Source organism: Bipolaris zeicola, assembly GCF_000523435.1.
Source record: "Bipolaris zeicola 26-R-13 unplaced genomic scaffold scaffold_29, whole genome shotgun sequence".
Taxonomy (NCBI): domain Eukaryota; kingdom Fungi; phylum Ascomycota; class Dothideomycetes; order Pleosporales; family Pleosporaceae; genus Bipolaris; species Bipolaris zeicola.
The window spans coordinates 117,043-141,589 of NW_006912078.1; the positions used below are offsets into that span (position 1 = coordinate 117,043).

General features: G+C 52.5%; 9 protein-coding genes across 9 annotated transcripts; 1 reads left to right on the forward strand and 8 right to left on the reverse strand.

The window, feature by feature from the left end:
• Positions 1–339: 339 nt before the first annotated feature.
• Positions 340–2,371, reverse strand: COCCADRAFT_2810 (uncharacterized protein; the record flags this gene model as incomplete). The annotated part of the gene is made up of 3 exons (XM_007711401.1): positions 340–1,501; positions 1,558–1,955; positions 2,006–2,371. The coding sequence occupies 3 exons, from the start codon at positions 2,369–2,371 to the stop codon at positions 340–342; spliced, it is 1,926 nt and encodes a 641-aa protein (XP_007709591.1).
• A 1,454-nt stretch (positions 2,372–3,825) lies between these two features.
• On the reverse strand, positions 3,826–7,032 carry COCCADRAFT_89208 (glycoside hydrolase family 47 protein; the record flags this gene model as incomplete). The annotated part of the gene is made up of 2 exons (XM_007711465.1): positions 3,826–6,832; positions 6,887–7,032. The coding sequence occupies 2 exons, from the start codon at positions 7,030–7,032 to the stop codon at positions 3,826–3,828; spliced, it is 3,153 nt and encodes a 1,050-aa protein (XP_007709655.1).
• A 339-nt stretch (positions 7,033–7,371) lies between these two features.
• Positions 7,372–9,218, forward strand: COCCADRAFT_24088 (uncharacterized protein; the record flags this gene model as incomplete). The annotated part of the gene is made up of 2 exons (XM_007711413.1): positions 7,372–8,478; positions 8,532–9,218. The coding sequence occupies 2 exons, from the start codon at positions 7,372–7,374 to the stop codon at positions 9,216–9,218; spliced, it is 1,794 nt and encodes a 597-aa protein (XP_007709603.1).
• A 354-nt stretch (positions 9,219–9,572) lies between these two features.
• On the reverse strand, positions 9,573–11,165 carry COCCADRAFT_71545 (uncharacterized protein; the record flags this gene model as incomplete). The annotated part of the gene is made up of 2 exons (XM_007711466.1): positions 9,573–10,702; positions 10,931–11,165. Coding segments are annotated over 2 exons (1,365 nt in total), but the record flags the coding sequence as incomplete, so codon positions are not given.
• A 447-nt stretch (positions 11,166–11,612) lies between these two features.
• Positions 11,613–13,525, reverse strand: COCCADRAFT_34516 (uncharacterized protein; the record flags this gene model as incomplete). Its single annotated transcript, XM_007711435.1, has 7 exons — positions 11,613–11,911; positions 11,987–12,159; positions 12,210–12,277; positions 12,340–12,734; positions 12,792–13,005; positions 13,063–13,205; positions 13,261–13,525. 7 exons carry the CDS (start codon positions 13,523–13,525, stop codon positions 11,613–11,615), a joined length of 1,557 nt encoding a protein of 518 aa, XP_007709625.1.
• A 715-nt stretch (positions 13,526–14,240) lies between these two features.
• COCCADRAFT_89204 (uncharacterized protein) lies at positions 14,241–16,654 on the reverse strand (the record flags this gene model as incomplete). The annotated part of the gene is made up of 5 exons (XM_007711467.1): positions 14,241–15,087; positions 15,143–15,321; positions 15,386–15,603; positions 15,746–16,310; positions 16,547–16,654. The coding sequence occupies 5 exons, from the start codon at positions 16,652–16,654 to the stop codon at positions 14,241–14,243; spliced, it is 1,917 nt and encodes a 638-aa protein (XP_007709657.1).
• A 687-nt stretch (positions 16,655–17,341) lies between these two features.
• Positions 17,342–18,031, reverse strand: COCCADRAFT_2816 (uncharacterized protein; the record flags this gene model as incomplete). The annotated part of the gene is made up of 1 exon (XM_007711402.1): positions 17,342–18,031. One exon carries the CDS (start codon positions 18,029–18,031, stop codon positions 17,342–17,344), a length of 690 nt encoding a protein of 229 aa, XP_007709592.1.
• Positions 18,032–19,947: 1,916 nt separating this feature from the next.
• Positions 19,948–21,575, reverse strand: COCCADRAFT_89167 (uncharacterized protein; the record flags this gene model as incomplete). The annotated part of the gene is made up of 3 exons (XM_007711468.1): positions 19,948–20,092; positions 20,154–21,011; positions 21,100–21,575. 3 exons carry the CDS (start codon positions 21,573–21,575, stop codon positions 19,948–19,950), a joined length of 1,479 nt encoding a protein of 492 aa, XP_007709658.1.
• A 1,204-nt stretch (positions 21,576–22,779) lies between these two features.
• COCCADRAFT_24092 (uncharacterized protein) lies at positions 22,780–24,384 on the reverse strand (the record flags this gene model as incomplete). Its single annotated transcript, XM_007711414.1, has 1 exon — positions 22,780–24,384. One exon carries the CDS (start codon positions 24,382–24,384, stop codon positions 22,780–22,782), a length of 1,605 nt encoding a protein of 534 aa, XP_007709604.1.
• Between the last annotated feature and the right edge of the window lie 163 nt (positions 24,385–24,547).

The following is a 24,547-nucleotide window of genomic DNA, read 5'->3' on the forward strand; positions in this document are numbered from 1 at the left end:
TGAGAAAGTCCTGAATTATATCTCTTTTCTCTCTCTGCTTTTACATTTTTTCAAACCCAAAGTTTCACCAAGATATGCATTTTCCAGTTCGCAGGGAAAACAAAATATGAAGTAACTAGGTAAAATATGCTCATTCATTTGCCTCGAAAAAAAATAGCCAATTGGCGTAACTCCCCTGTTTCATCCCCAACAAAAATACAAGGGGGGGGGGAAGGGTTCCTCATATACGTAACCCAAGATACTCCCCTCTCCACAAAAAAAAAGATAATACAAAAAATATATACAACGAACCAGGAAGGAAAATCCATCATTTTCATATTCCCGTACTTTCATTCACGCTTATTTGCACACACCGGTAGGAACAACGAAGCTGTTTGTGCGCTTGGTAGCGTTGTAAATAGCACCCTGACCGAGACCGCGCTTGGCGAAACCCTTCCAGATTTCACACTGGTTCTCGCCACCGGTGAGCGCCTTGTCGGCATCGAGGATGGCGTCTCGGGCAGAGACAAAGGTAGGGTTGCAGGGCTGGAGGGCCATTCCGTCGAGCCAGAGCTTCATGGCGAGGTACTTGCCGTCGGTGGGGACGCCCTTTGCGTTAAAGGTGGGGAGGTCGGCGTCGTTCTTGCCGTGCTTGTCAATGAGGTTCCAGAGGACTTCGTAGAGCATTGAGGCCCAGATGTTGCCGATTTGGTGGACGGCGGTGGCGCTATCGCTGTCAGAGTAGACCTGGGGGTTGACGGTCATACTGGTCGAGTAGAGGGCGCGGCGGATGCCTTCGGGCTTGCCAGTGACCCATTCGCCGATTGGGTAGTTGGTGGCGCGGGTGTCCTTGGCCTTGAGGCGGATGGCGGTTGCGTAGGCGTCGCTCCAGCCTTCGCCCATGCCACCAGATTCGAACAGACTGAGGCAGGCTGAGTTGGCTGGGCCACCGGTCAGACGGTTGGAGAGGCCGTGCGTGTACTCGTGGATAACGACACCGGCATCAAAGGAGCAGTCGCGCCAGGGTGTGGTGGAGGTGAACATGTACATGCGCATGCGTGGGGCTTGGCCATCTGGTGGTGTAGCAAAGTTTGCGTTGTCGGTCCTGTCTCCGTCTTGAGCGTTGAGGTAGACAAAGTCGGCACCGAGGCCACCAGCGCCGTTGTTGTTAGCCTCAAAGTTACCAGCTTTCTCGTTGAAGCCTAGTACGTGGAGGAGATCGTGGTACTTGTTCGAAGTGTAGTAGAGCTGGGTGATTGAGGCATTACCGTAGGACTTCCAGTCCGAGGTAGCAGGTGAGTAGGCGAAATCGTAGATGTCATTGGGTACGTTGGGACGTGGCAGAGTGATAAGGTTGCTTTGTTGGTTGTTCCAGTTGGTGTGTGCAACTGCGTTGTTACCACGGGTTGTTTTGTACGTGGTCGTACCGTCACTGTGCCATCCAAATTCACTGGCCGGCTTGTACTCGGGATCCTTGATAAGCTTTCGGCTTCCCTCGTCTGGGCTAGTGATACCCCAGGGGCTAGAAAGAGGAGAGATTCAGCAATGCACGAGCCTATCGTAATGGCGATAACTTACTAGACATTGTAGGTGGCATCGGCAGAGTAGTCAACGGCAGCATGGACCTTGTCGCCGGTCTCTGCGTCTACGTAGGTGAGAAGCCAGTTGCTCAGGATGTCGGTCTCGATCCTCCAGGTGAGGGAGAGCTTGCCCTCTTGGTTGATAAGGTAGACAAGGCGTGCTTCTGGGTCCTTGACACAGCCGCTCGTCTTCTTGATGGTGAATGTGTTGGCTTCTTGCTGGGGTTCAGCAGCAGCCAAGTCGGCAGACACGGGAAGGGAGAGAATCTTGACGGCCGACTTGAGGGCATCTACAGGCTCAGCAGAGTCACGCTTGCCCAGACTTGGTGGTGGTGCTGGGATTTCGCCCTTGTAGAAAGAGTTTCCAAACGAGAAGATACGGCCATCACGACCGACCTAGAGCGTGTTAGTCGTGTCGGATTCGAGTGAGAATTCATGGGACGTACGTTGACGTTGAAGTCGGCCGAGTCAATGTCCAGACCGTTGGCGGTCTGCTTGTAGTAAAAGTGGGCAATGCCATTGTCACCGACATATGAGTCTCCCGCAAGACGGAATGTAGCACCGGGTACAGTAGCCTTGACCAATTCGTCGGCAGTTTCCTGAGCAGTTGCACGCTTGGTGATTGAGGATTCGATGGTGGGATCCTCCTGGACCTCAGTGACATTCATGTACTGGGCAGCATGCTTGATACGGAAAGCATCGAGGTTGATGGCCCTCTTGCTAAGTCCGTTCTGGCTGTGGCTGGTGTGGGGATGGCCATAGACGCCAATGGCCGACAGCGAAGCCAGCGAAGCGAGAAGTGTGGACCGCATGACGAAGTAGAGGGAAGAGGGAACGAAGGAAGAGAGGGTGGCGAGATGTGGATGATGACACAGCTGAGGGCGTAGGGCGTGAGTCTTATAGAAGTTGTATGTAGGCCTCCCTCGCTACGGTGACTACCAAAGCAGCCTATTCACGTCTAGCAGACGGCAGTGGGCCAGGGTGTCGGTGCGATGCCGGGCAGGCTTTGGTGGATCACGTTTGGTGGCAACGGCGCCTACACGAGGAGCGATGTATCACCGGCTTCCTTTCTTAGCCTCGCCTCATGCGTAGTCTATACCCAAGCGTACGGGAGCCAGTTAAACGATTTGCTTGGCAACTTGGTAGAAAGAGGCAGGAAAGGTAGGAAATTGGCCGATCGGTATGCTAACAATATAGAGGAGAGATGGCGGACCTTCCAGATGCAGCTACAGGCGCGGGATGGTGTATAGTTATTTCCGCTCCCACATGTATAGCATAAATGTACATATGGGGACCCCTGGACTGGGGGCCTGTAACAGGAAGGCCAGCACAAGCAATGAGTCCATGGCAGTGCTTTTGCTCGCAGCAGTAGCCTGCAGGAACCCGTATAGCTGAACCCCACAGCTGCTCAGCTTCCCCAAGGGCGGAAATGCGCCTGAGGCGGTTGTAGTGGTTGCGGGCATGTCGAGGGTTTGGATAGGTAGGGTACATGTGTGTGGTGGAGCCTGTACGATTGCACGCTATTGCTGCGCGATAGCAGGACTTGGCGGCGTCGCCTCCTGCCCGTTTGGCGGTAGCATGCTTTTGCGAGGCCCCCACCACGCCGTCCTCATGGCTGCACAGGAACACTGGAGATCAAAGAGACACGGCGGAGGCGCATCATCGTGGCCACAGCTCGTCCGGCCAGGCTCAGGCCCGACGCCCTGTGAGCATCAAGGTGGAGACTGTGAGGGTGGTGAGGGTGTACAGTTGGTATGTAGTATGCCGTGTATGCAGGGCTGAGCCAACCCCAAGACGATGATAACAAGTCGCCACCAGGTGGTCGAGCAAAGACAAGAGACAAAAGGCGTATCCTGCCGTTTGTGGACGTGGACAATATAGCCAACTTCTCCTTGTGGTCGGCTTCCGATACAGCTCCAGATGCTGCAACCAAACACCAGACAAGATGCGGCGATGTTAGATGAGCACGTGCCCAAGGCTGCTCTACCTCCCTAAAGCGGAAAGGCATGTCGTGCTTGTCATCGCGCGAGCCGAGGAGATCGCCGCCGCCCCTGACTTATGACAACATCACAACGGACCGAGGCGGGTGACAAGTGCGACAGCCAAACGTCCACGCTGCAACTGGACCCTGGGTCGTGTCAATCTTGATTCCATCTTTGGCATTAGTACTTGGAATAAGTATTCAACCGGACCCTTCCCCCTCCAACATACCCGCAAGCCACAGCCACGGTCAAGCCACAGCCACAGCCACACTCCCATATCCCTATTACAACACAATCAGATTCCCAATCTTGACCCCCTGACTGCGGAAGTGATATCGTCTTCTCATCCCCATCCCGCTGGCTCTCTTCAGCTTGTCCATGGTCACTTGCCCTCCTCCCACCATGACCAGCGGTACAGGGTTCGGCCGCAGCATCCCCGTCGGCGTATGCTGTGCTTCGTCTAGCAGTGGTTGAGCGGGTGCCCGTCCTCCATCACTGTAGCCATCCTCGTGTTCGGGAAAACTAACGATAACCACAAGCTGTAGAGATGCGCTGCTTGGCGGGTATGCAGGCACATTGTGAAGCTTTGTAGAAAACGAGCAGTCGCCCCGAGGTATCACAATCACTTGATACTGCTTCGCAGTCTCCGCTCCGAGTCGCTCGTTGCACAGCGTAGTAGGATGCACGTAGATCTTTTTCCACGCTAGTGCCTTATCCGCGCTGTACGTTAGATCTGCATCTTTCGTATCCGGCATCGGTACTGCACCAGGACCAGTCGGGAGCGCTGCCGCTAGAGAATACCGTTTCGTAAGCTGCCGATCCCTACCTCCAGACCACGATGCTGTCGACGTCGATGTAGGCATCGGAGCAGACAACAGAGCCTGTAGCGACGAAAGGAGGCTGGAAAGATATGAAGGCTCACTTTTGAGCGCCTCCGCGTCAACTTCAAACTCAACCGCATCCGCAACATCCATATCAGACAAGTTGCCTGTCCCATCAAGTACGTCGTTGACCAGGTCAGACAGTACACTCGACACTACAGACGTCGGCTCTGGCGCGACATCAATCACCAAGTCCAGGACCTGAGCGTCTCGTGTCCGAGTAAAGAAGGGATCGAGTGGATTGAAATTGTCCATGGTGGATCGCGACATGAACACCTTCTCGTCGCGTCCCAGGGCAATGTTGGAAATGGCATAAATACGAAACTGCTCGTCCATCTCAACCGCACTGTCCATTGCAGGCATTTGGTCAAGCTCGCGCACCATGCCAAACCGCAGTCCGCTGATCGAGTTGACGAGGATTCCTTCTTGTACTCTCTGGAGCGCCCCAACTAGCGATGTGCTCGGCATATTGGGAAACGTCAAATCAAACGTTGACCGAACCGCCATGGATGAGCTAGTAGCGTTGTGCGGAACAAGCTCAGGAGGCAGAGTCCATGGGTAGTATGTGTAGTTTGAAGGCGACCGAACATCTGACATTGAGATGCTGGGATGATCTGCGTTGAATTCCACCAACGGCGAGTCCAGTGTCTCAATCGTCGGCATCAAATGCAACTTTGCCAGACTTGCCGCATGGTAGACATCAGGACGAGCCGCAGTCGCCGAAATACTGAATGGCAAGTGGGCTGGCGGGAGAGGGCACGTTTCAGCCGTCTGCCTGTCAGACTGAAGCTTAGATGCCGTCTTTTTCTTTGACCTTAGGCGTTTGGGTATGATCAGAGGATGTCCCTCTGTCGTAAAGACAAAGGGTGCATCCCATTTGTTAAGCGGATGCGATGGGTCGAAGAGCAAGAAGAGGTACTTCACAGTCTCGCCCAGAAAGAAGCTTTCCATGCGATCATTGAGTTCACCAGTGCGCACGTCCTGCAGGCCCGCCCATCCACACTTGGTCCAGCAACGCCTCTTGATGTCGCGAAGCGCCATTTCTCCTACATGGAGATACCATGGGTCTTTGGTCGCTTGATAAAGGTACCAGGTCGATTCAATCCACTCTGGCCGACCGCCCCACCAGCGTAAACCATGCTCGATGCCGCCAGTTGCAGTCGACCATCTCTCAGGCATCGCAGAGTATCGCGTCCACAGCGCAGTGTACAGTAAGTGTGTCTCGATGGCCTCATCCAGTTCACCAGCCAGGGTCAATAGCCCCTGGTAAAATGCACTGAGACTGTCAATCCAGAATGCCCTAATGGCGCCAGTGTAAAGATCTACTTGGGCATAGTGGGGATGGTGATGCTGTGCGCCGCGATAGATTTGTCGTTTGATGCTGTCATGCGCATCAAGCCAAGCAGTAAGAAAGGCGTCGGGCGAGTCAGTGGCAGCATTGGCTTCGTCATAAGGCAGGCCGGAGAGTAAGATATGCGACTTGAGGGCATACTCGAAAAAGCTGTCGATTCCTGCCCCAATGCCCGTGTAGGCATTCACCCATTGTCCAGTTTCGGCATCGATACCGGCACCAATCAGCCCAATACTGCTTCTGCGCTGCCAAACTGCCCAGAAAGCCTTCTTGGCCAATTGCTCATACCGAGGATTGCCCGTCAGCCGGCTCAGGACGGTGAACTCCAGAACCAGACTTCCCGCTCCAGCGCTACAGGTCTCGGTAACTTCGGTCCCTTTATCATTAGGATCTCTTCCACACTGTCCGTGTTCGGCGTCCATGTTATGCGGGGATTTGGCGTAGAAAGGAACGCCATGACGCAGATTGACCCGGGGATATGGCAGTCCAGTGGGTGTATTGAAGGCTGGCAAGAGACGCTCTGCCAAGTCTCTGGCCAAACGTAGCAACTGCCCATCATACACGAATCCGTTCGGCCATACAATTCCTTCTTTGCCGTCCTTGCGCTCCGGTGTAGGTTTGTAGCCACGAATTGGCAAATCTCCAACCGCAAATTGATGCGCACTCAGCAGACCCCCAACTCCGCGGATGACGGTTTCGAAGACTTGCACTTTGCTGTCCAGGTCAAAGCCTCTTGATCTTGCCCCTTGGCCACTTGGTCCGGGCCTTCCGTCTCCGTAGTTTTCTACCAAGAGCTTGACACCATCTTGAAATTCTGCCAGGGGCCTGTTGGCGCCTGTTTTGCTGGGCGGCGGGGTCGAGGCGAAGATGGCGAGGGTGGATAAGCTATCGATCAGGGTCAAAGAGTAGTTTCCCAGGACGTCATTGACTTCAATGTGCGCAGGATTGTAGCGGTCACGCGTAAGAGGGGCACATGTAAGTGGACGTAGTTCGTCTTCAGGGAATGCATGTTTCATGTAGCTGTCGTAGCCATGGTCGAATATATCGCGTGTTTCTTGCCTGGTATCATTAGCGAGCGCACGCGGCTGTATGCGCAATATGGCACAAAGTTACCTTAGGGCTGCTATGGCTTCATCCGTCATACAGCGTGCGAGAGTCGCCCAAAAACATATGCATAGTATGAGTGTCCATAGTAGCTGAAAGGACGATCCTCTAGGCATTGGCGCATTCCGCCACAGAGGCCATGCAGTCTGTCGCATGGGCAAAGGCGTGCCCGTGAGGCGACATCAGACTGTACTGTTTTTATCAGTGGAGGGTAGACGTGTCAATAAGCCTATATCTGCAAGGGGTGGGGGCGCATAGCGTTGACCGGGTGAAGGACACGATTACAATATGCCGAAGCAGCGTCATTGCGCCAAGAAATCTCGCCGTCAATTATTTCATCGGAAGACCGCAGAAGGTTTCGACTCCCATTGATACCGCCCGCCACCTCGCCCTCGTGTATCCTTCAGCCCATGTGTTTTACGGGCGCATTGCTTATTCAACGCTTTTATTCTTCTTAATTTGTGCTTTCCTTTAGGTTTCACCCTCTGCCCGCCATGCTGCCGCGAGGTGCCTTTCGGGCGCTGCGCACGCGGCCTGTACTTGCTGCTCCGCGCACAGTGTCGATAGCCTCAACATGGCAATGGAATCGCACATATGCCAAAGTTGGAAAGCCAAAAGACAACACCTGGAAGCCGTCGGATCCCATAAAATTTGCCCAGGAAAACAAGGCGCAGCCGAACCCGGTAAACTCTTCAGAGCAGCCAGAATTTGATACTGCAGCATCCTCAGAGAGCAACACAACACCATCACAGCCTTCAAGACCCATTGAGAGCGCCACCCGGGCGTCACAAGATGCAGGAAACAATTTCAACACCGCAGAGCACGCCGAGATGTCAGGGCCCAAATTGGCTGCTGAGAACACCGATCCCACCACCGAGAGTCCCGAGTCACAACAGCCACAAAAACCTCTACCCGATCTGCGATATGGTATTCCCTCAACATTTGCTGAAGAGCAAGCCGAAGCTCAAGGCAAGGCAAAGAGGGACCCGAATGACCCCAACGAAGACCCAATACCAGGCGCTGCAGGCGGCCGTGAAGGAGGCGCGGGTGGGGAACTACCCAAATCTGCATACGAGACAAGTACCGACAGGCGGCGGAATAGGGTTGCCAACTGGTCATACCTTGGAATGCTGCTATTTGGTACCACTGGGGCTGTCTTCATGGGAAGGAACTGGGAGAGTGAGGAAGAGGAATCAGCACATCCAGATGCTCCAAATGGGTGGACAGTGGGCCTCATGTATGCCCGCGCAGCCGCTCGCATCAATGGACAAAAGGCCTACTACACTGAGCCCACCTTCCAAAAACTGCTACCAGACAAGGACAAAATTCCTGGAGGGGCTCCTGAACTGACGCTTGTCCTAAGTTTGGAAGATCTGCTACTACACTCGGAATGGACTACCAAGCACGGCTACCGATTAGCAAAGCGACCTGGCCTTGACTACTTCCTGCGCTACCTCAGCTCACAGTACGAGCTTGTCATCTTCACCTCCGTAAAGTCCATGGACGCCGACCCTATTATCCGCAAACTCGATCCCTTCCGCCTCGTCATGTGGCCTCTGTTCCGCGAGGCGACACGCTTCGAGAAGGGCGAGTACATCAAGGTGCGTCCACAGCTGCTTCAAAAAATACATTTTCACTTTACTAATTTGCTCAGGATCTCTCTTATCTCAATCGCGACCTCTCAAAAGTTATCATTATCGACACCGACCCATCGCACGTCAAGCTCCAGCCGGAGAACGCCATTGTCTTGCCCAAATGGAAAGGCGACCCCAACGACAAGGGCCTTATCGCCATGATTCCCTTCCTTGAGTATCTCGCCATGATGAGCCAGACCGGCACGCCCATTGATGTCCGCACTGTTCTAAAGTCCATGGAGGGCAAAGACATTCCCGCCGAATACGCGCGCCGAGAAGCCAAACTCCGGGAGCAATTCCAGCGCGATCTCGCTGAGCAAAAGAAGAAGAGCAGAGGCAGCGCAGGCGGCATGTTCATGAAGAGTCTGGGTCTCGACACCGCCAAGCAAGGCATGGTCCTCGGCGACCAGAACGTCTCGCAGGGCATGAACGAGGGCAAGATGATGATTGACATGTACCGCGAATTCAACAAGCAAAACTACATCCATCTAGACAAGCAAATCCGCGAAAATGGTGAGCAATGGCTCAAGGAAATGGCTGAGGAGGAAAAGAAGATGCAGGAAGCCCAGCTCAAGGATATGAAGGCCGGCGCATTTGGCTGGTTAGGCGGCGCCGCACCGCAATCTGCTACCGTCCCTTCTGCAGCCTCTGCACAGGAAGCTGCTGCTAGTCATCAGGCAGGCGCACAGCCAACTCAGACCAAATAAGAAATCTCTATCCATTTGGTGATTGAATGAGGATGAAAAGATACCAACTACGAAAAGAACGCATACGTATTCCACTCTTGATACCACAGTCCTCTGAAAGGAACAAAGGAAAAGGAAGAAGAAAGTTGACCGTGCGTGGGTTATGCTATCATGACGCGCGCGCGGGGCGGGAGAGAAGACTTTATTGTACTATATATTATGTTGGAATAGTAAATGATCACACACAAGAAAACACTACCCATTGCACGTATACAAGTTTGAACAACAAAGAAAGGGGGGGACTGATATTAAGCCCCCCCCCCCCTTCCTTCCCCAACTTGCTCAATGTATCTTGTCTATTTGCTTACTTTACTCTTCGCTCGTACTACTCCCATCCCTCGCAACCATACTCTCCACATCCATCCTCGCCGCCTGCACATCCGCAAACAGCGCCACCGTCTCCCGGGGGACGCCATACGCCAGCAACTCGCTCCTGGCCTCCTCCTTATTCGCATGCCTGAGAAACCTAACCGCTGCATCCCACAAGCGGCGACTCCCCGCTAACTCATCATCCGCATAACTAATCAATTCGCCCATCCAGTCCTCACGTTTATTTTCCATATTCCAGAACGCGATGCCGGTGCGGAGGTAAATCATGCCGACGTCAGAGCCACCCAAGACCTCTGCTAGGAACATTTCGAAATCGGGGTTGAGCGATTCTTCGAGGATGGTGACGCTGCGCATGCCCCAAAAGGCGGAGTCGTCCCAACGAGATAACTGGTTGTAGGCTGCGAGGAAGCGAGAGACAAGTTTGAGGCGCAGGACAATGCGGACGGTGATGCCGGTTTGGCCTGCGTAGCGGCCGTGGGAGACTGCCTCTTGGAAGAAGACGTCGGCCATGACGCGGCGGGTGCGGCCATGGATTAAGATATGAATTGCGTGAAAGGCTTTCTTATAGAGCTCGATTGCTTCGAGGGCGGTGGGTTCTGTGGACTTTGCTAGCGCGGCGTCACCGGCGGCTAGATAGTCTGTTGCTGATTCGAGGCTTTGCTCGAGGGAGGGGATGGGGCGGGCCTGGAGGCGCGCGAGTTCCGACTGGACGGTGTTTGAGAAGCCGATGAAGAGGGAGCCGTGGAGGCCCTTTACGTGTTCGAATGGGAGGAGGAGTTTTCGCTGGACGGCGAGGGGGACTCCAAGCTCGTCTTGTTCTTGTTCCTGTCCTTGCTCTTCTCTATCCTCCTCGCTGGCCTCGTCTGCTTTCGCTGGATTCCGCAGCATAAACGTAGTGTTCAGCCGCTCGTTCAGCGTCGGATACGACAACGCACTGTAATACCATGTCCGTGTGAACAACGGCAAGTCATCCGCCAGCATGACAACCATATGCTCCGGCGTTACAATCTGCATCGGCGAATCAATCTGCACCACAGCATGATGCCCCGTAAACGCATTCGCCTGTGCATCCGCACATACAATCGGCACCAAGCCCTCTGACGAGATATGATTGACTAGAGATACTCAAAACATCAACAATCAGCCTTGAAATTCCCACGTTTTCCCCTTCAAATGACGCTTTTTTTTTCTCTCAGAAAGTGGGGGGATAAGTTGAAAGGTAGAAGAGGGACATGAAGGGGGGGAGAAGAGCTCACGATGACTACCAGACAAGCTAATACCGCCATACTGATGGAGCTGCTCGGGCACCCCGTCCGTAGCCAAGAGATAAACACGATACATACCAGCACTCGGCCATGGCGTCGCGATCTTGACAAAGATGTTTTCGCGTCGCCACACGCGCTTGCTCTCCCGGTGTATCTGCTTGTTTACGTAGAAGACGTCGAGGTCCCAGTGGTAGACGCCGCCGAAGAAACCCTTTGATTCGAGCGCAGTGTTGCGCACGAGGTGGTCGCCAGGGTGGAAGTAGTGGGAATAGACTTGCTCGCGGAGCTCTAGTGGGAGGCGAAGGAAAGGGAAGGCTGGGGCCGGGGCGGGTGCGTCGTCGGCCATGGGTGGTAGTGGTGGCGATGGTGGTGGGTCAGAGGACTGCAGTAGACGTGTAGATCGTGATGAGAAGGGATTGGGGACAAGTGATGAGAATTGGAACATGCCGATTGAAGTTATCGGGGCCGAAAATAGGACGCTTTGAAGGGAAGATGGGCTAACTTGCGCCGTGTAACTGGTACGACGGTGATGCATGACATTGGCATTGTACCCCACTGTTGGTATCTCCGGTCTTAACGCCGCGGGCCGAGGCATCTTAATGAGTGAGGGTTCAGTGTACTGTAAGGTAGCACGTTCAAAGACATTAGACAACTATTCTTCTATCTTAGGTGTTGTGTATTCAATCTCTATGTCTTGTGACAGACCTATCACAAAAGTTGAATGAACCTTCTATAGGAAGTGCGCCAGACAGCCAATGCCTCACAGCCCATACAAGAATGTCCACTTTGCGTCCGCATATCTAGTCCGATCTAGACGCTCTGCTTCTACATCTTCTGCGCTCATCGAATTCGCCATCGCCAGCCTTTTCGCATTGGTGGCCTTGAGAATATACCTGTAAGCTATGTAGCCTGCAAGCGCAGCTGCAACAAATCCCAATGTAGCGTAAAAAGGCGTGAGGTATCTTGGTGCATGTTTCTTCTTGTACAGCTGACTGCCAATTACACCTGCAAGATTGCCGAACCCATTTACCCCTAAGACAAGGGAGCGCTTACCTGGCTCTAAAAGGATTAATTAGCATAGTGATCTTTAATGTCGATGCGACGATCGGCCAAGTGGGGCTGTTCCTGACTTACCAGGATTATTCCCACTCAGCCAGGCTGCCGTAAGAGGGGCTGAGACGTAGCTGCCAAACAGCAGGATGCATAGACCTATGTACTGAATGCTGTGGCACTGCGTAGTCACAGTTACGACAAGACCCACTAGCGCGATGCATGTTCCCATGATGATATGATAGCCTCGCTCTTTCCTGACGGCATAATTAGCAAAGCCCATGATACTTGACTTGGGAGTATATACTGATGATCTGAGCTGAGGGCAAACAGATAGAGGCCTACAGCACCGCAAACGAAAGGGGGTACAGACATCTATAACAAATTGAATTAGTTATTTTCTGCACCATTCAATTCGAGAAAATGGATTTGATTACCAGGTTTGCCTCGATGGATGAGTATCCTAAGCCTTGAACAACCATAGGCATGAAGACGGAGAATGCTTGGCTTGGTACACTTGCACAGATATTGAACACCAGGATAAACCAAAGCTTCCAGTCCTTGGCTGTTTCCATAATGTCCCGTCTTGTAAGGCGTTTTTTATGTATACCATCGTTGCTGTATTCATGATCGATGAAGGGGGCATTGTCCTTGATGATGCGTTGTGTGACGAATATTTGCTCTTCATCTGTAAGGAACCAGGCTGATCCCGGCCCTTGGGGCAACCAAAACCAAGCAACGAATGCAACGACTATGGTGATACCCCCCTCAATAATGAATAGGTATTGCCAGTTTTTCAGTATAGTGCCATTGAGGTGGAAAATGCCGAATGCTAATCACATGTTTATCAGTTTGAGTATTGCTACTGTCCATTATGCTGACCGCGTACCAATTGATCCCGAGAAAGCGCCAGCTATTGCATACTGGCCATAGAACAGACCTATACGGACTGCGAGGTCGTACCGGCAGTAGAAGGCTGAGAGGTATGCGATAGCAGTAGGATAGAAGCCGGCTTCACATGCTCCAATCATGAGCCGAACAGCAATAAGCGCTCTCCGGCCACGAATGAAGGCATGTGCTACTGTGAAGACTCCCCACCCAATCTGGAACACAAGTCAGGACACCAGCCACATGATGTAAGCATAAGTGGTGGGGCTTGCCATGATGATGGTGATCCAATGCTTTGCGCCAAGCCATCTCCCCATCGCAGCTGAGGGAGGCTGTAGCAGGACAAAGGTGATGAAGAAAAGCGAGACTGCAAGATTGAGATCATCCGGGGTAGCACCGATGTCTGTCGTAAAGCCTATGGGCAGCGTATGGTTAGCTGCTGCGATCAACAATGCGAGATCTTGACATACCCTGAGTCTCCGCATTCCCCACGTTAGATCGATCGAGGCCGTTCAGGAGATAAAGTAGTGACAGAAAGGGTAGGAGAGCGATATCGATTTTTCTATTGACATGCTTAGATGTAGGCTCGCCAGAAAGGCAAGTGGGCTGATCGCCGGTTGACATTGTCGACGACTCGACCAGGTTGGTGGCTGTTACAGCAGCAGACTTCAAGCTGCGAGTACAAGTACTACAGGGAATCAAGGGCTCACACTCATTCTCTTGCAAACGGGCCATGACTTAGGCAGGCTCCACAGTGAAAGCGACCAAGCGCAAAGAACCTGATTCACTTTGACAGTCATGGTCAGCCTCGTGCACTGCTCACGTTCCTAGTGACGTTTTTATATAATATTCTGTGGAGCAGCTTGGCCGACGCTGGCGATGTAGTAGAGCCTTGGCATGCAACAGGCTCCCGATCGAGCCGGGGAAAAAAACACGTAGACGGGCCAATCAGGGTGTTGAGCCTGGCAAGTGGCCTGTCTGCTAATGCGCGCTTATCCTCGATGGCTGGGTTACATGTGCCTAGCCAGATCAGATTCTCTTGCAGGGTTCTTAGGGCAAAGTCCAGGGGTGCGGTCGTCAGGACTGGGCGTACTGGGTATAAAATGGTCCGGGGGTGTAGGGTGAGTATCGATTGCAGCATCCATGTCAGCAAGGGTGATGGCTCGTGACCGTGCCTCTTTCTCTCCTCCTTCCCGAATAGGGATGCTGGTGTGGTGTCTTGCTTGGCCAGGATTACATCAGCAGGATCCTGGTCCCCTTTGAGCTGACCACTACGACTCTCCCAGCTCCCAGCTGCAAGCTGTCAAAGAGCCTCTGCACGGTGAGTCACGCCAACCATATTATAGGCCGGTCATGCTGCGGCTCGTGGAAAAAAAAGTCCCCATCAGCCACAAGCGAGCCGGTGCCTCATCATGACATTGGCTAGGAAGGCATCTCCGCGGCCCACCACTCACATGGGTAGGCCGTGATGCATTTGTAGCCCGTCGTTTTGCATCCACGTCCTCATCTCTTGGTACAAGCCGTTGTTTTCACCAGGACCTGGCGTGGTGCCCTGCATTCCAGCGTCTTGTGGCGCCGCATGAGGCGGACCGGGAATGTTGGAGGCGCCATGAGGATAGCTTCCCGGCTCCAACCTCCCATGATCGTGGGACAGATACCGATCCACCAAGGCCTTGAGATCTTGGAGAACCTTGAAGCAGTCTCGGGGATAGTTTGTCCCCGTTCTTGACTCATTCTCAAATGTGCGAATTGTAAATTCAATCTCAGGCGTATGTATACTTGGGGTCGGTGTCTTGTGGCCACCGGAGTAGTGGAGTATTTGTTCAAGTAGCAGGACGACGCCAGCATTGAAGACAAAATGCAAGCCCGCTTGGAGCAGCTTTCGCACTTGGCACAATCGCTGGGCCAACATGATATTTTGATGAGCTGCCTCTATACAAATGTGGATATGCTTGCCATGTACATGAGTTTGCAACGACCATTGGCCGTTAATGTATCGTTCGGCTACAGCTTGTTTGACGGCTGCTAGTAAGATTGGGCGTGTCGTTAGCACAATAAGCTGGTTGGACGCCATATGTAGACACAGCACGGCGGAATCTGCACCTTCTCCGCTCGCGAGCACTGACGGGAGTTCCAAATTCCACTCTTCAAGCATCTTGAGGGCCTTGTCTATATTCGTGACTGAATAGCCAGGTCTAAAGTTACGAGGAGCAATCTTGAACGTCTCGCAGACAATGTACCCGGCGATGCGGGATAGTTCAACGTGTGCACGGAGGCCCACAGACGGTGGCAGTGAACTAGGCGTATCAGCGGCTAACTTCGTTGTAATATACTTCAACGCAGGATACCTACCCTTCATCGCATGGAAGAGGAATCCGAATTGCTTCGTCAGCTATGGTCGGCGGGCGTCCCATGAGGACAGCAAGCCATCGGTCCAAAATGTACAGTGTCCAAAAGATGCGCTTGTTCTCTTCATCCTTGCAGGACCTGAATGCGCCATGAATCATGGCAATGTGGATCGCCAGGCTGACCTGGACGGGGTAGTCCCAAGTAAGTATGCATTTGGTACACGCTGCTTACAAGGGAATTACTGACATATACGTAAGCCGCATCTCTACGGTTGAGTTCAATCAAGTAGAAACCCATAAGAGTTAGCACTGGAACATCACTCAGGGTAAAGCGCACAGTGTCCAGAGGGTTACCCAGAAGCTTGCGTGCGCGCTTGAAGTAGGCTTCACCGGCATGTTGATCTGATTTTCGAAACAGAGGGTGGCCGATTGACGTGGCCAGAGCAAAGCACACGTGATAGAAAGCTAGGTATCTGTGTGTGTCATCTGTAGTCATCGAAGTCAACGAGACAGAGCTGGCTGTGTGCGTGGGAGGATTGTTGAGGTCGCCCCACCCTAGAGGAAGACGTCAGTGGGTTTATGTCGGCTATTGCATCCAATGGCTTACAGTAAATGCCACCAGACAAGAATCCGTCCTTGCCGTCTTGGACATAGGACCGCAGTTCTGCTAGCATCAAGTTCATGTCTGCCCAATCAGGCAACCACAGGGGGTCCACATTGGGGTTTGGGATCGGCCTCGAGTCGTACGTCTGGTAACGACCTATAGACGCAACAAAAGAAGACCCATCTGCCGACTCCGGGTGGAAGGTCAAAGGCACTAGGGTTAACATGAACTGTTTCAAATAATCGAGAAAAGTCGCCCCAGACGTCTCGCCCAGGAATCTCTGGGTGCCGCAAGGGTCGACGAGTAGGCGGCCATCATTAGCATCAGGTTGGTCCAAATCCATGGACACGGATGGAAAGGTAGGGCCACTCTGGCGTGATGCAGATGGGGCATGGTCGAGTTGGGCAATGAGCTCTGCTGCGTCTTCTGGAGCTGCTGATTGAAAGCCAGCCTCGAGTGCTGCGCATCTTCTTCGCAGGCGCTCCAGCTCGTCCTTGAGCGAGAGTTTGTCTGACTCGGGCGCTGGATACTCGCATTCCCGCGAAGTTTTGTGGCATCGTTGGCAAGGCTGTTCGCCAGAGCATCTGACACGGCGCACATTACAGGCATTGCATCTGCGTGGTGAATGTTAGTCCTGGTCCGGTGGAGGGGTGCTTTCTTTGTAGCGAGGGCGGTGGTGGTGGCGGTGCTGGGGCGTCTTGCTAAGTCTTGCTCTTCCAGACGTTTTCAACGGCCAGACTGGCATCACTCGGGAGCAAATCTCTGGCACGGTGGCCCATGACGGAATGCTACTTACGCCCTCACGACACGTTTTCTCTGGTCGGGCGCGACCTTGTGCCGTCTTGGGTTGACAGGAAGGCGTTGGGGTTGGGGCGAGGAGCTGTCGGACGTAGGTACAAAGTTGGTATGCATTTTCGGGCCGAATCGACTGGATACGTCGTGGTTTACTCGGCGATGGCATGGGCTGTGCGGGGGGAAGAAATGGGGGTGAGGAGCAGCAAAACCGAAATGACAAGAGGCGAAGGAATCTTCTACTGGTCGGGGGCGTGCAGACGTGCAGTTGGTGTGGCTGCCAGCCCCCACGGCGCCGCAGCAATCCAGGCCGTCACCATGCGCAGCCCTTTTGGGTCGCTATACGAGGGCAGGCGACCTGGATGCGACGATCTGGGGCGAAAAAAACCCAAGTCACCTAGGGTGGATGCATGCATGGCAGCAGCGCGGTACAACAATGCCTCCATGGTGCAAGCCAAAAGGTAAGCATTGTCGCGTTAATGCACTCAACGAAATAATAAATGCCAAAAAAGTCAGCAAAATTCATTGTCTGAAGAGGGTCCATTGAAAAAGAAAAGTCACATGGTCAAACATTCATATACTTGTTATCTGGAAGCAAAAGAAGGCAGCAGGTCAGACATTCATAAATCGTATATTCGGAAAAGGTCATACTTCGTAGTACGAGGGCTAAAGAGCCTCTTTTGAAAATCGCAGCAAGCCATATTAACATGTTGGGGCATCGCTAACACCAGTCATTAAAACGTCGGCCTGGTAACAACAAATTCGTCAGGCCGTCTCAAACTCGCTCTCACTCTCACTCTCTCACTCTCAATCTTCCAAGTGAACATTCAATTGCCATCGGCAGGCGGTGCGGATCATGTACTTGGCCTCTTCCTCGCTCATCCAGTTCATGTCTTCGCCGCCATTCCACTTGATGCCGACAATCTTGCCTGCACCCTCACCTTTTGTGTCCATGACGACGAACAGCTCAGCGACCTTGATGCCCGTCCAACTCCGGTGAAAGTGGACTTTGAGCTTGCCGGCCTGGTCTGGCCCCTCACTGTAGATGAACCACTTATCCTCCATTTCCTGAGGGGCGTGGCCAAGATAGAGCGAGTATATTTGCGAAGGGGGAAGGAAGATGTTCCATGATGTGATTTGGGGGTTTCCGGGAAAGGGCTTGGTGAGTAGAGTGTTGGGCACGACGCGTTCTCGCGAGCCTGGCGAATGTGGAGGGGTGGTGAGGTGGTTGTGAGCAGGCTGGCGGTAACGTGTGGATGTCTCGCTGGAGTCGAAGGAACTTTTCTCTGGTGGAGATGGCGGTGGTGTGAGGAGGCCGACAGGAGCGGGTGCGTGGGAGCGGTTACGCTGCAGTCTTCGTGGTGCTCGTTGGACAGGCGGGCGGATGCCCTGGTTCATGAGAAAAGGCGATGGAGGGGTATCGCCTCGGTCTCGTCTGGAGAAGCGTCGGAATATCGACACCTTTTTCGACAGTGCCTGGGATTGGTCCGACGCCATTATTGTTGTTTACGCGTGCGAGGCTGTTTCTGTATAACGCGCTCTTCTCTTTCTGGATATGTATGTTGTATGTATGGTGTATGCGTGTGGTATTAAGTAGTAAGTCGCGTGGGAGAACAAGGTCGGCAGCCCTCGCAAGCAGATGGACGGGTCAAGACAAAAGCAACGCAGCGCAAAGCGAGAGAAATAGCACGAACAAGAGAGCCCCGTCCGGCTTGGAGGGACAGGACGAAGGCAGCAGAGAGGGGCGCGGTGCAGGTCGAGTCGTCTTGTTACCTACCGTTGGCGGAGCCCCGGCGCTCCCCCTCGCGCAAGTCTGCGCCTGGCTTTATTTAGCATGCACCTCCCAAGCCGCAAGCAGACAAGTCCACGTCGTCCAGCGCACACCTGGCTCCACTCGCCCTGCACGCAATGCACCACACTGGCCCTTGTCCGCTGGCCTGACTACCAACATCGTCCTTGTCTCCGGCCCGCCCTGGCAAGCCGCATGCTCCCAAACTCTGCCTGCCCATGACGCGGGAAGGGCACGGCCGTCGCTGGTACCAAAGTGCCTGGTAAAGTGGACCTACACCTGTCCAACCATACGCCTGCGGCCACAAAACTCTACTGCCAACGCCCAGGTACTCCCAGACTGTCATACCGTCTTTTTGCTTCGGCACACGGCATGCTGCTCTCGAACCTACCTGTTCGCCAGGGCCCCGGGCGTGCAGTAGTTCCTTCTCGACTCTCTTCGCCGTCTCTCTTTTTGCCTCGTCTCTGACAGCTACATATCCTGTCGATCGCTACGGCTCCTCAAAACGCCGGGCGCCTAGTACTACATGCCAAATGTCCTTCTCTCGACGCGTATTTGTTGCCATTACACACTTGGCACGTGCCCATCACACAGCCCTCGCCATACACGGTCGGTGGGTGCCTTACATGGGCAGTGTAGCTGGTGGTAAGACGACTCGACTACCACTCGCCTGGGCCTGAGTGCGCCCGCATATCCCGTGTAGCGAATCCCGGGCCTCGTTAGTCCCAGCTCACACATCCGTGCTACCTCAGGTGTAGCGAATAGCACACGCGTCGTAGAGCAAAACAACGCCATGGCACCGACAAAAGGGGCGATTACCCTCACCGGTCAAAGCCAATCACCAGTCTACCTGACACGGAGCGTCAGAGTCCGATTGATGGGTGAAAGCTTCTCTAGGCCAGACCCTGGCCGGCCTACTGGCCAACATACATGCATACCGCAACGTTCGACTAGTATTCCTTCCCAGCCCCCTCATAAACAAATGCTCGGGCCCTTTGGGTACACGCGACACCCTGATGGAATAATCACACGCGAACTTTCTGAAAAAAAAAACCGAGGGCAGCAATAAGCTCCGACCCCTCTCTCCTCGACCTGCATAGTGATTGTAGCAAAGCAAATGCAGCCACGTGCAGAGAGACCAACCTAGTCCCCACGCCACTCTGCACCAGATCGTAAGATATGCATGCCACAGTCAGCCACGACTGGAGCTGGCCAAAGCCTCTGGATGATTGGACTCGGGTAACGCCCGCCGCTGCGTACCAAACATCAGGTACATGAAACAAGATCATTCATGGAGCTTTTTGTCGGGAATTATTGCTGCAACTCCAACAACCAACCCCGCAAAAGCGCTTACGTTCTCGATAACATAATGATAAGCCGTGTTTTCTCGAAGAACCTGTTAGAATGGGAGCCTAGCAGGCATTATGTCATGCACGGCGATCATAAAGGCCGGAGGTGATCATTCCACCGTAGTATGTTCCGAGTAATGGTCCACGGACGTCACGGAACTTCAGTCATGACAGCAATTCCCATTCGTGTTCATCCGCTAATGACTTGTTTATTCTATTCCTTTTGCATAACTAGGAGTCTACGACGCTTTTCGAGTACCACCCTGACATGGAACCTACTCTTTGTAGGTAATGGTCTTGAGGCGCAAAAACTCTTCGATACCCCAGTGGCCATTGAAGCGACCAAATCCACTCGCCTTTGCGCCGCCATGAGGTAGAGTCCACTCGTCGTGCACAGTCATGGAGTTGATGTGGATAGCTCTGTATTAGTGTTAGCACGTGCATCTCAACTGCAACTTAGTCACCACAAGCTGCTACTTACCCGCTCTCAATTTGCTTTGCGATTCTCAGTCCTCGGCCAAGGTTCTCGGTAAAGATAGCCCCAGAAAGACCATAGTCGGTATCATTAGCAATCTCAATGGCTTCTTCATCGCTCGAAATCTCAATGACGGACACCGAGGGACCAAACGACTCGGTATGGAAAAGCTCCATGTTCTTGTTCACGCCGTCGACGATGACAGGACGCATGCGTGTGGCTGATGTCTCGTTTGTCTCGGGGTGCTTCTCGTCCTTTTCGTAGTCGCCCTGCACAACCTTTGCTCCGTTCTTGACCGCATCGGCAATGAGTTTCTTGTTCTTCTCCACACCAGGTGCAGCTATGAGAACGGGCGCTGGCTTATCGCCACCAAAGATGCCCTCTACCGCGCCCTTGAACGCCTCGATAAACTGTGGCTTGATATCCTTGTGCACCAAGATGCGCTCAGAACTCATGCAAATCTGACCTCCATGCAAGAAAGCACCCAGCGCACACTGCACCGCTGCCGTCTGCAGATTCGCATCATCCAGCACAATAGCGCTAGCCTTGCCCCCCAGCTCCAGCAGCACAGGCTTAAGATTCTTACCCGCTGTTGACGCAATAATCCGCCCAACAGCCGTGGATCCGGTAAAGTTGATCTTCTTAATAGCCGGCTCCTCAATCAACGCAGTGGTAATCTGCGCTGCATCCTCGGGTCGATGGAACAGCACGTTCAGCACGCCCGCAGGAAGCCCAGCTTCACTCAGTGCACTTCCGATAGCCCACCATGTGCGGGGGCACAGCTCGCTTCCCTTGAGAATACACGTGTTGCCCGCCGCGAGGGGGTAGAGAATAGAGCGCATACCAAGAACGTACGGAGCATTCCTGTGCAAAGGAAATCAATCCGAATTAGCACATCATACCCACCTTTTTATGGATAAAAGTGGTACAAAGGGGCAAAAATATAACATACCAAGGTGCAATCCCCAAAACCACGCCAAACGGCTCCTTCACAATCAACGCACTCGTCCCTTCCTCCTCACAACTCGGAATATGCCCCATGACCCCGCTCAACCGCCCCGCCACATCCCTCAGCATATCCGCCATCTTGGGCACATTGAACCCGTTCGCAAACATATCCCCCGCCCCCGTCTCGAGCTTCATGTAGTCTGCGAATTCGTCGGCGCGCGCCTCAATCACGCTGGCGGCCTTGAGGAAAATGTTGCGTTTGGCAGAGTGCTTCATTTTGGACCATGCTGGGAAGGCGGCTTTGGCGGCGCTGACGGCTGAGGTTACGTCGGAGGGGGAGGCGGACGAGGCGCGCCATAGGTCTTTGTGCGAGGAGGGCGAGGTGACGGCAAAGGTTGTGCTGGTGGTCACTTCTTGGCCGTTTATGAGGAGGGGGACCGTGTATGAGGGGTCGGGTTTGATGACTTTGATTGTTGTCATTTTTTCTTATATGTCTTGCAATTCTTTTTTTTTGTATATATGCAAAGGTTATCTGTGAGAGAGGGAGGCGTTGATTCGAAATGGGATTTTTGATTCCTCCAACTGGGGTCGTATCGAGTTTACATATAAAAACACCCGCAATTACCATTGCCGATACTACGGGCCGTGTGTGTGTCGTAGCCAGAAATCCTACTAGCTTTAGTAACCCTCTTGTTTCTGGACCCCTCCTCCTCCCCTCCTTTCTAACTCCCCGTCCCCCCTCAATTTGGCGCTTGGCCCCGTCTCAGACGATCCCTTCCTTCCCTCCCCCCCCCCCCGGCTCCACTAAGTACTGTTTTTCAGGCTGCGTGCGTTGCATGCATGCTGCAATCCGCATGTATGAGGCACGGGGTTGTGGCGAGCACTTTTACATGGGCGTAGTGGGGTGGGGGCCTGAAAGTGCTAGCGTTCCGAGACGAGGATAGTCGGCCGAGACGAGACGAGGGGGTGGTTGCGTGAGGGGAAGAAACATCATCCGGTGAAGTTTATGTGGGGGAGGGGGTTATTCTTTTTGAGAACAGTAAAACAAAACAAAAACGTGGTGATTCTTAGTATATCACTAGATTATAGGGTGTGAAAGTGGTGTGTTTTTGCTGACATTTTATATAACTACAAGGGTTTCTAATTTTTTTTTCTGTATGTAAGCACCTTGTTTTTTTTGGTCCAATTTTCTATTCAACAAACTCCCTTCGTATCACCAGGCTTTTTTTGCATTTAAATTGTTGGAAGTTGGGGTTTGCTTTCAGCTCTCGTCTTTGATTGAGTTGAATTGATAAATACCCGGTTGCAGAATCCGTTTCACAAGGTTGGTGGTGAAACCTCGACAGGTGATACCTACATGAAAAAGGATTGCGGTAATTTAAGGAATCTTCGTATGCTTGAAACTCAAAGTCTGGGTTCTGTAGTCTTGTCGTTCAGCTTTGTAAACGTGGCGTGCGTGGGATACACAAGGTTGACTGGGAACTGGGGATATGCGGTTGTATTTGCCTTGAGGCATATACAATTGGATGTGCAGGGATATTGGTTGAGGATGGTAGGCTGCTTTTTCTCTAAATGCATTTGAAATATTGTGTGGACGTCCTAAGGCGGTTTATACGAGTGAATGCATGTTGGATGTTCAAAGTCAAGCGGGTCGAACACATTTATACTCTTCTGCGTACGGATCCTATCCACCATACCCGTCAATTCCACCAAAATCTTCATAATCTTCAAACTCGTCACTGCTGCAACCATCCTCTTCACTATCATCATCCGACTCATTGTTGGACTCATCACTGTCTATGTTCATCTCGTCCGAGGAACCAAATGTGTTCTCATCGTCTGTATATCCGCCATAGAAGTCATCCTCTACCAAATTATACTCGAAGCTAATCCCCGCGTCACGAGTCAGTTCAGTAAGGTGCTTCCAAAGACGTGTCTCAAGAATTCTCTTGTCAGAGTGTAGTAAAAATACTTGAACCTCACGCAGCTTAGGTGTATGAGTCGCACTGCTGGCCAACAGGTGTTTTAATGAACGAAGGTGGTTGCGGTCTTCTGGGTCAGCTCGGATACGCGTTTGGAATGACCCCAGCGACGACGGTAGTCCATTTATAAACTCTTTACCATATTCCGCTACCAGTGTACCCAAAGGGCAACTGAGTTCTTTCAACGATGTAAACTCGGTTAGGCCGCTGTGGTTGTGAAGTCGACCAGGCGTTTTCCTCTCTATTTCCATCTCGCAGTAAATCGTAAGAGTTTCTAGCGATTTCTGATGAGGCCTTAGACTCTTGGCTAGCTTGCGAAGAATAGATACGGGCGACCCATTGAACCACGGTACCATGTCCACAGATATGGCATATTCAAAAGCCTTCAAATGCCGTGAAGTTGAGATTAAGAAATCCAAACAGCTTTTAGTGTAAAAATAGCCGTTTAGAGAAAGTGTCTCTATATTATTTTCCCTTTTGTCTATCATTCCTCGAAGCGTCCGAGCATTGCTCTCTCCTCGACGGGAAGAGTGGAACTCCGCGATTCCTATTAACCGTAGCATGCGCAATGATTGAAACCTGAACAAAGGCGCGAGAGTAAATAATTGCAAGTCAAATGCATGGACCGTGACTTCTTGTAGATTTTCAAAGTGATGGATTTTCCCATTTTCGCAACCGAGTGCTTCGTTCATAAAGAATGACCAGTCGGGAGCGTTCGCGAGAGACTTGGACCGATCATAGCCAGTATACGTGATGGTCTGTACATTCGGTAAATATAGTAGGATTATGCCCGTCAGTACTTCGTAACTTCCAGGGTCGTTGTTGCATTTGTCTACCCATTTTCTCCAATAGCGGATTTCGAGGGCCTGCACAGCCTTTTTGATCACCCTTTTGTCCTGCGCTGTTGGTTCGTATCGCGGATTATATTTGTCCTCCAAGGTATTTCTCTTCACGTGCTGTACGAGTGCGGCCAGTTGCGGATTCGATATCAATGTGCGGAGGAACAGGTAGGCGTTGCAGTAGCGTGGGTCGAACAGCGCATAAGCCTCTATGATTGCAATGCGGTAAAAACGACGGCTTGTGCATGCCAAACTCAGAGCATTTGAAATCTTTCTCTTGTGGGTTTCCGTATCTGACAAGTACTCCAGTATCTCAAGGATGAGCTCGTCAGGTAAGTCTTTGATTGTCGCATGCGAGTTTTGTTTTTTCGAGGGTGATGCCGCCGCAGCTTCATGCGCAAGGAGGAGCCTTCGCCTTTGCTCCTCAGAAGGGAGTAAAGGAAAGTCCCAGTCGTTGAAAATCGGCATAAGTGCTTGAAATTTAGAAAAAATATTCTGTGGAGCAAAACGATGCCTTGATTTGACAATTGAAGTAGAGGTGTAGGTGTTCCAAGGTAGCGGAGGATATCTGCTGCTATAATAGGGCGGATCACTCGGCCTGACGCTGATTTCAGCTCTCTGTTTGCCACAC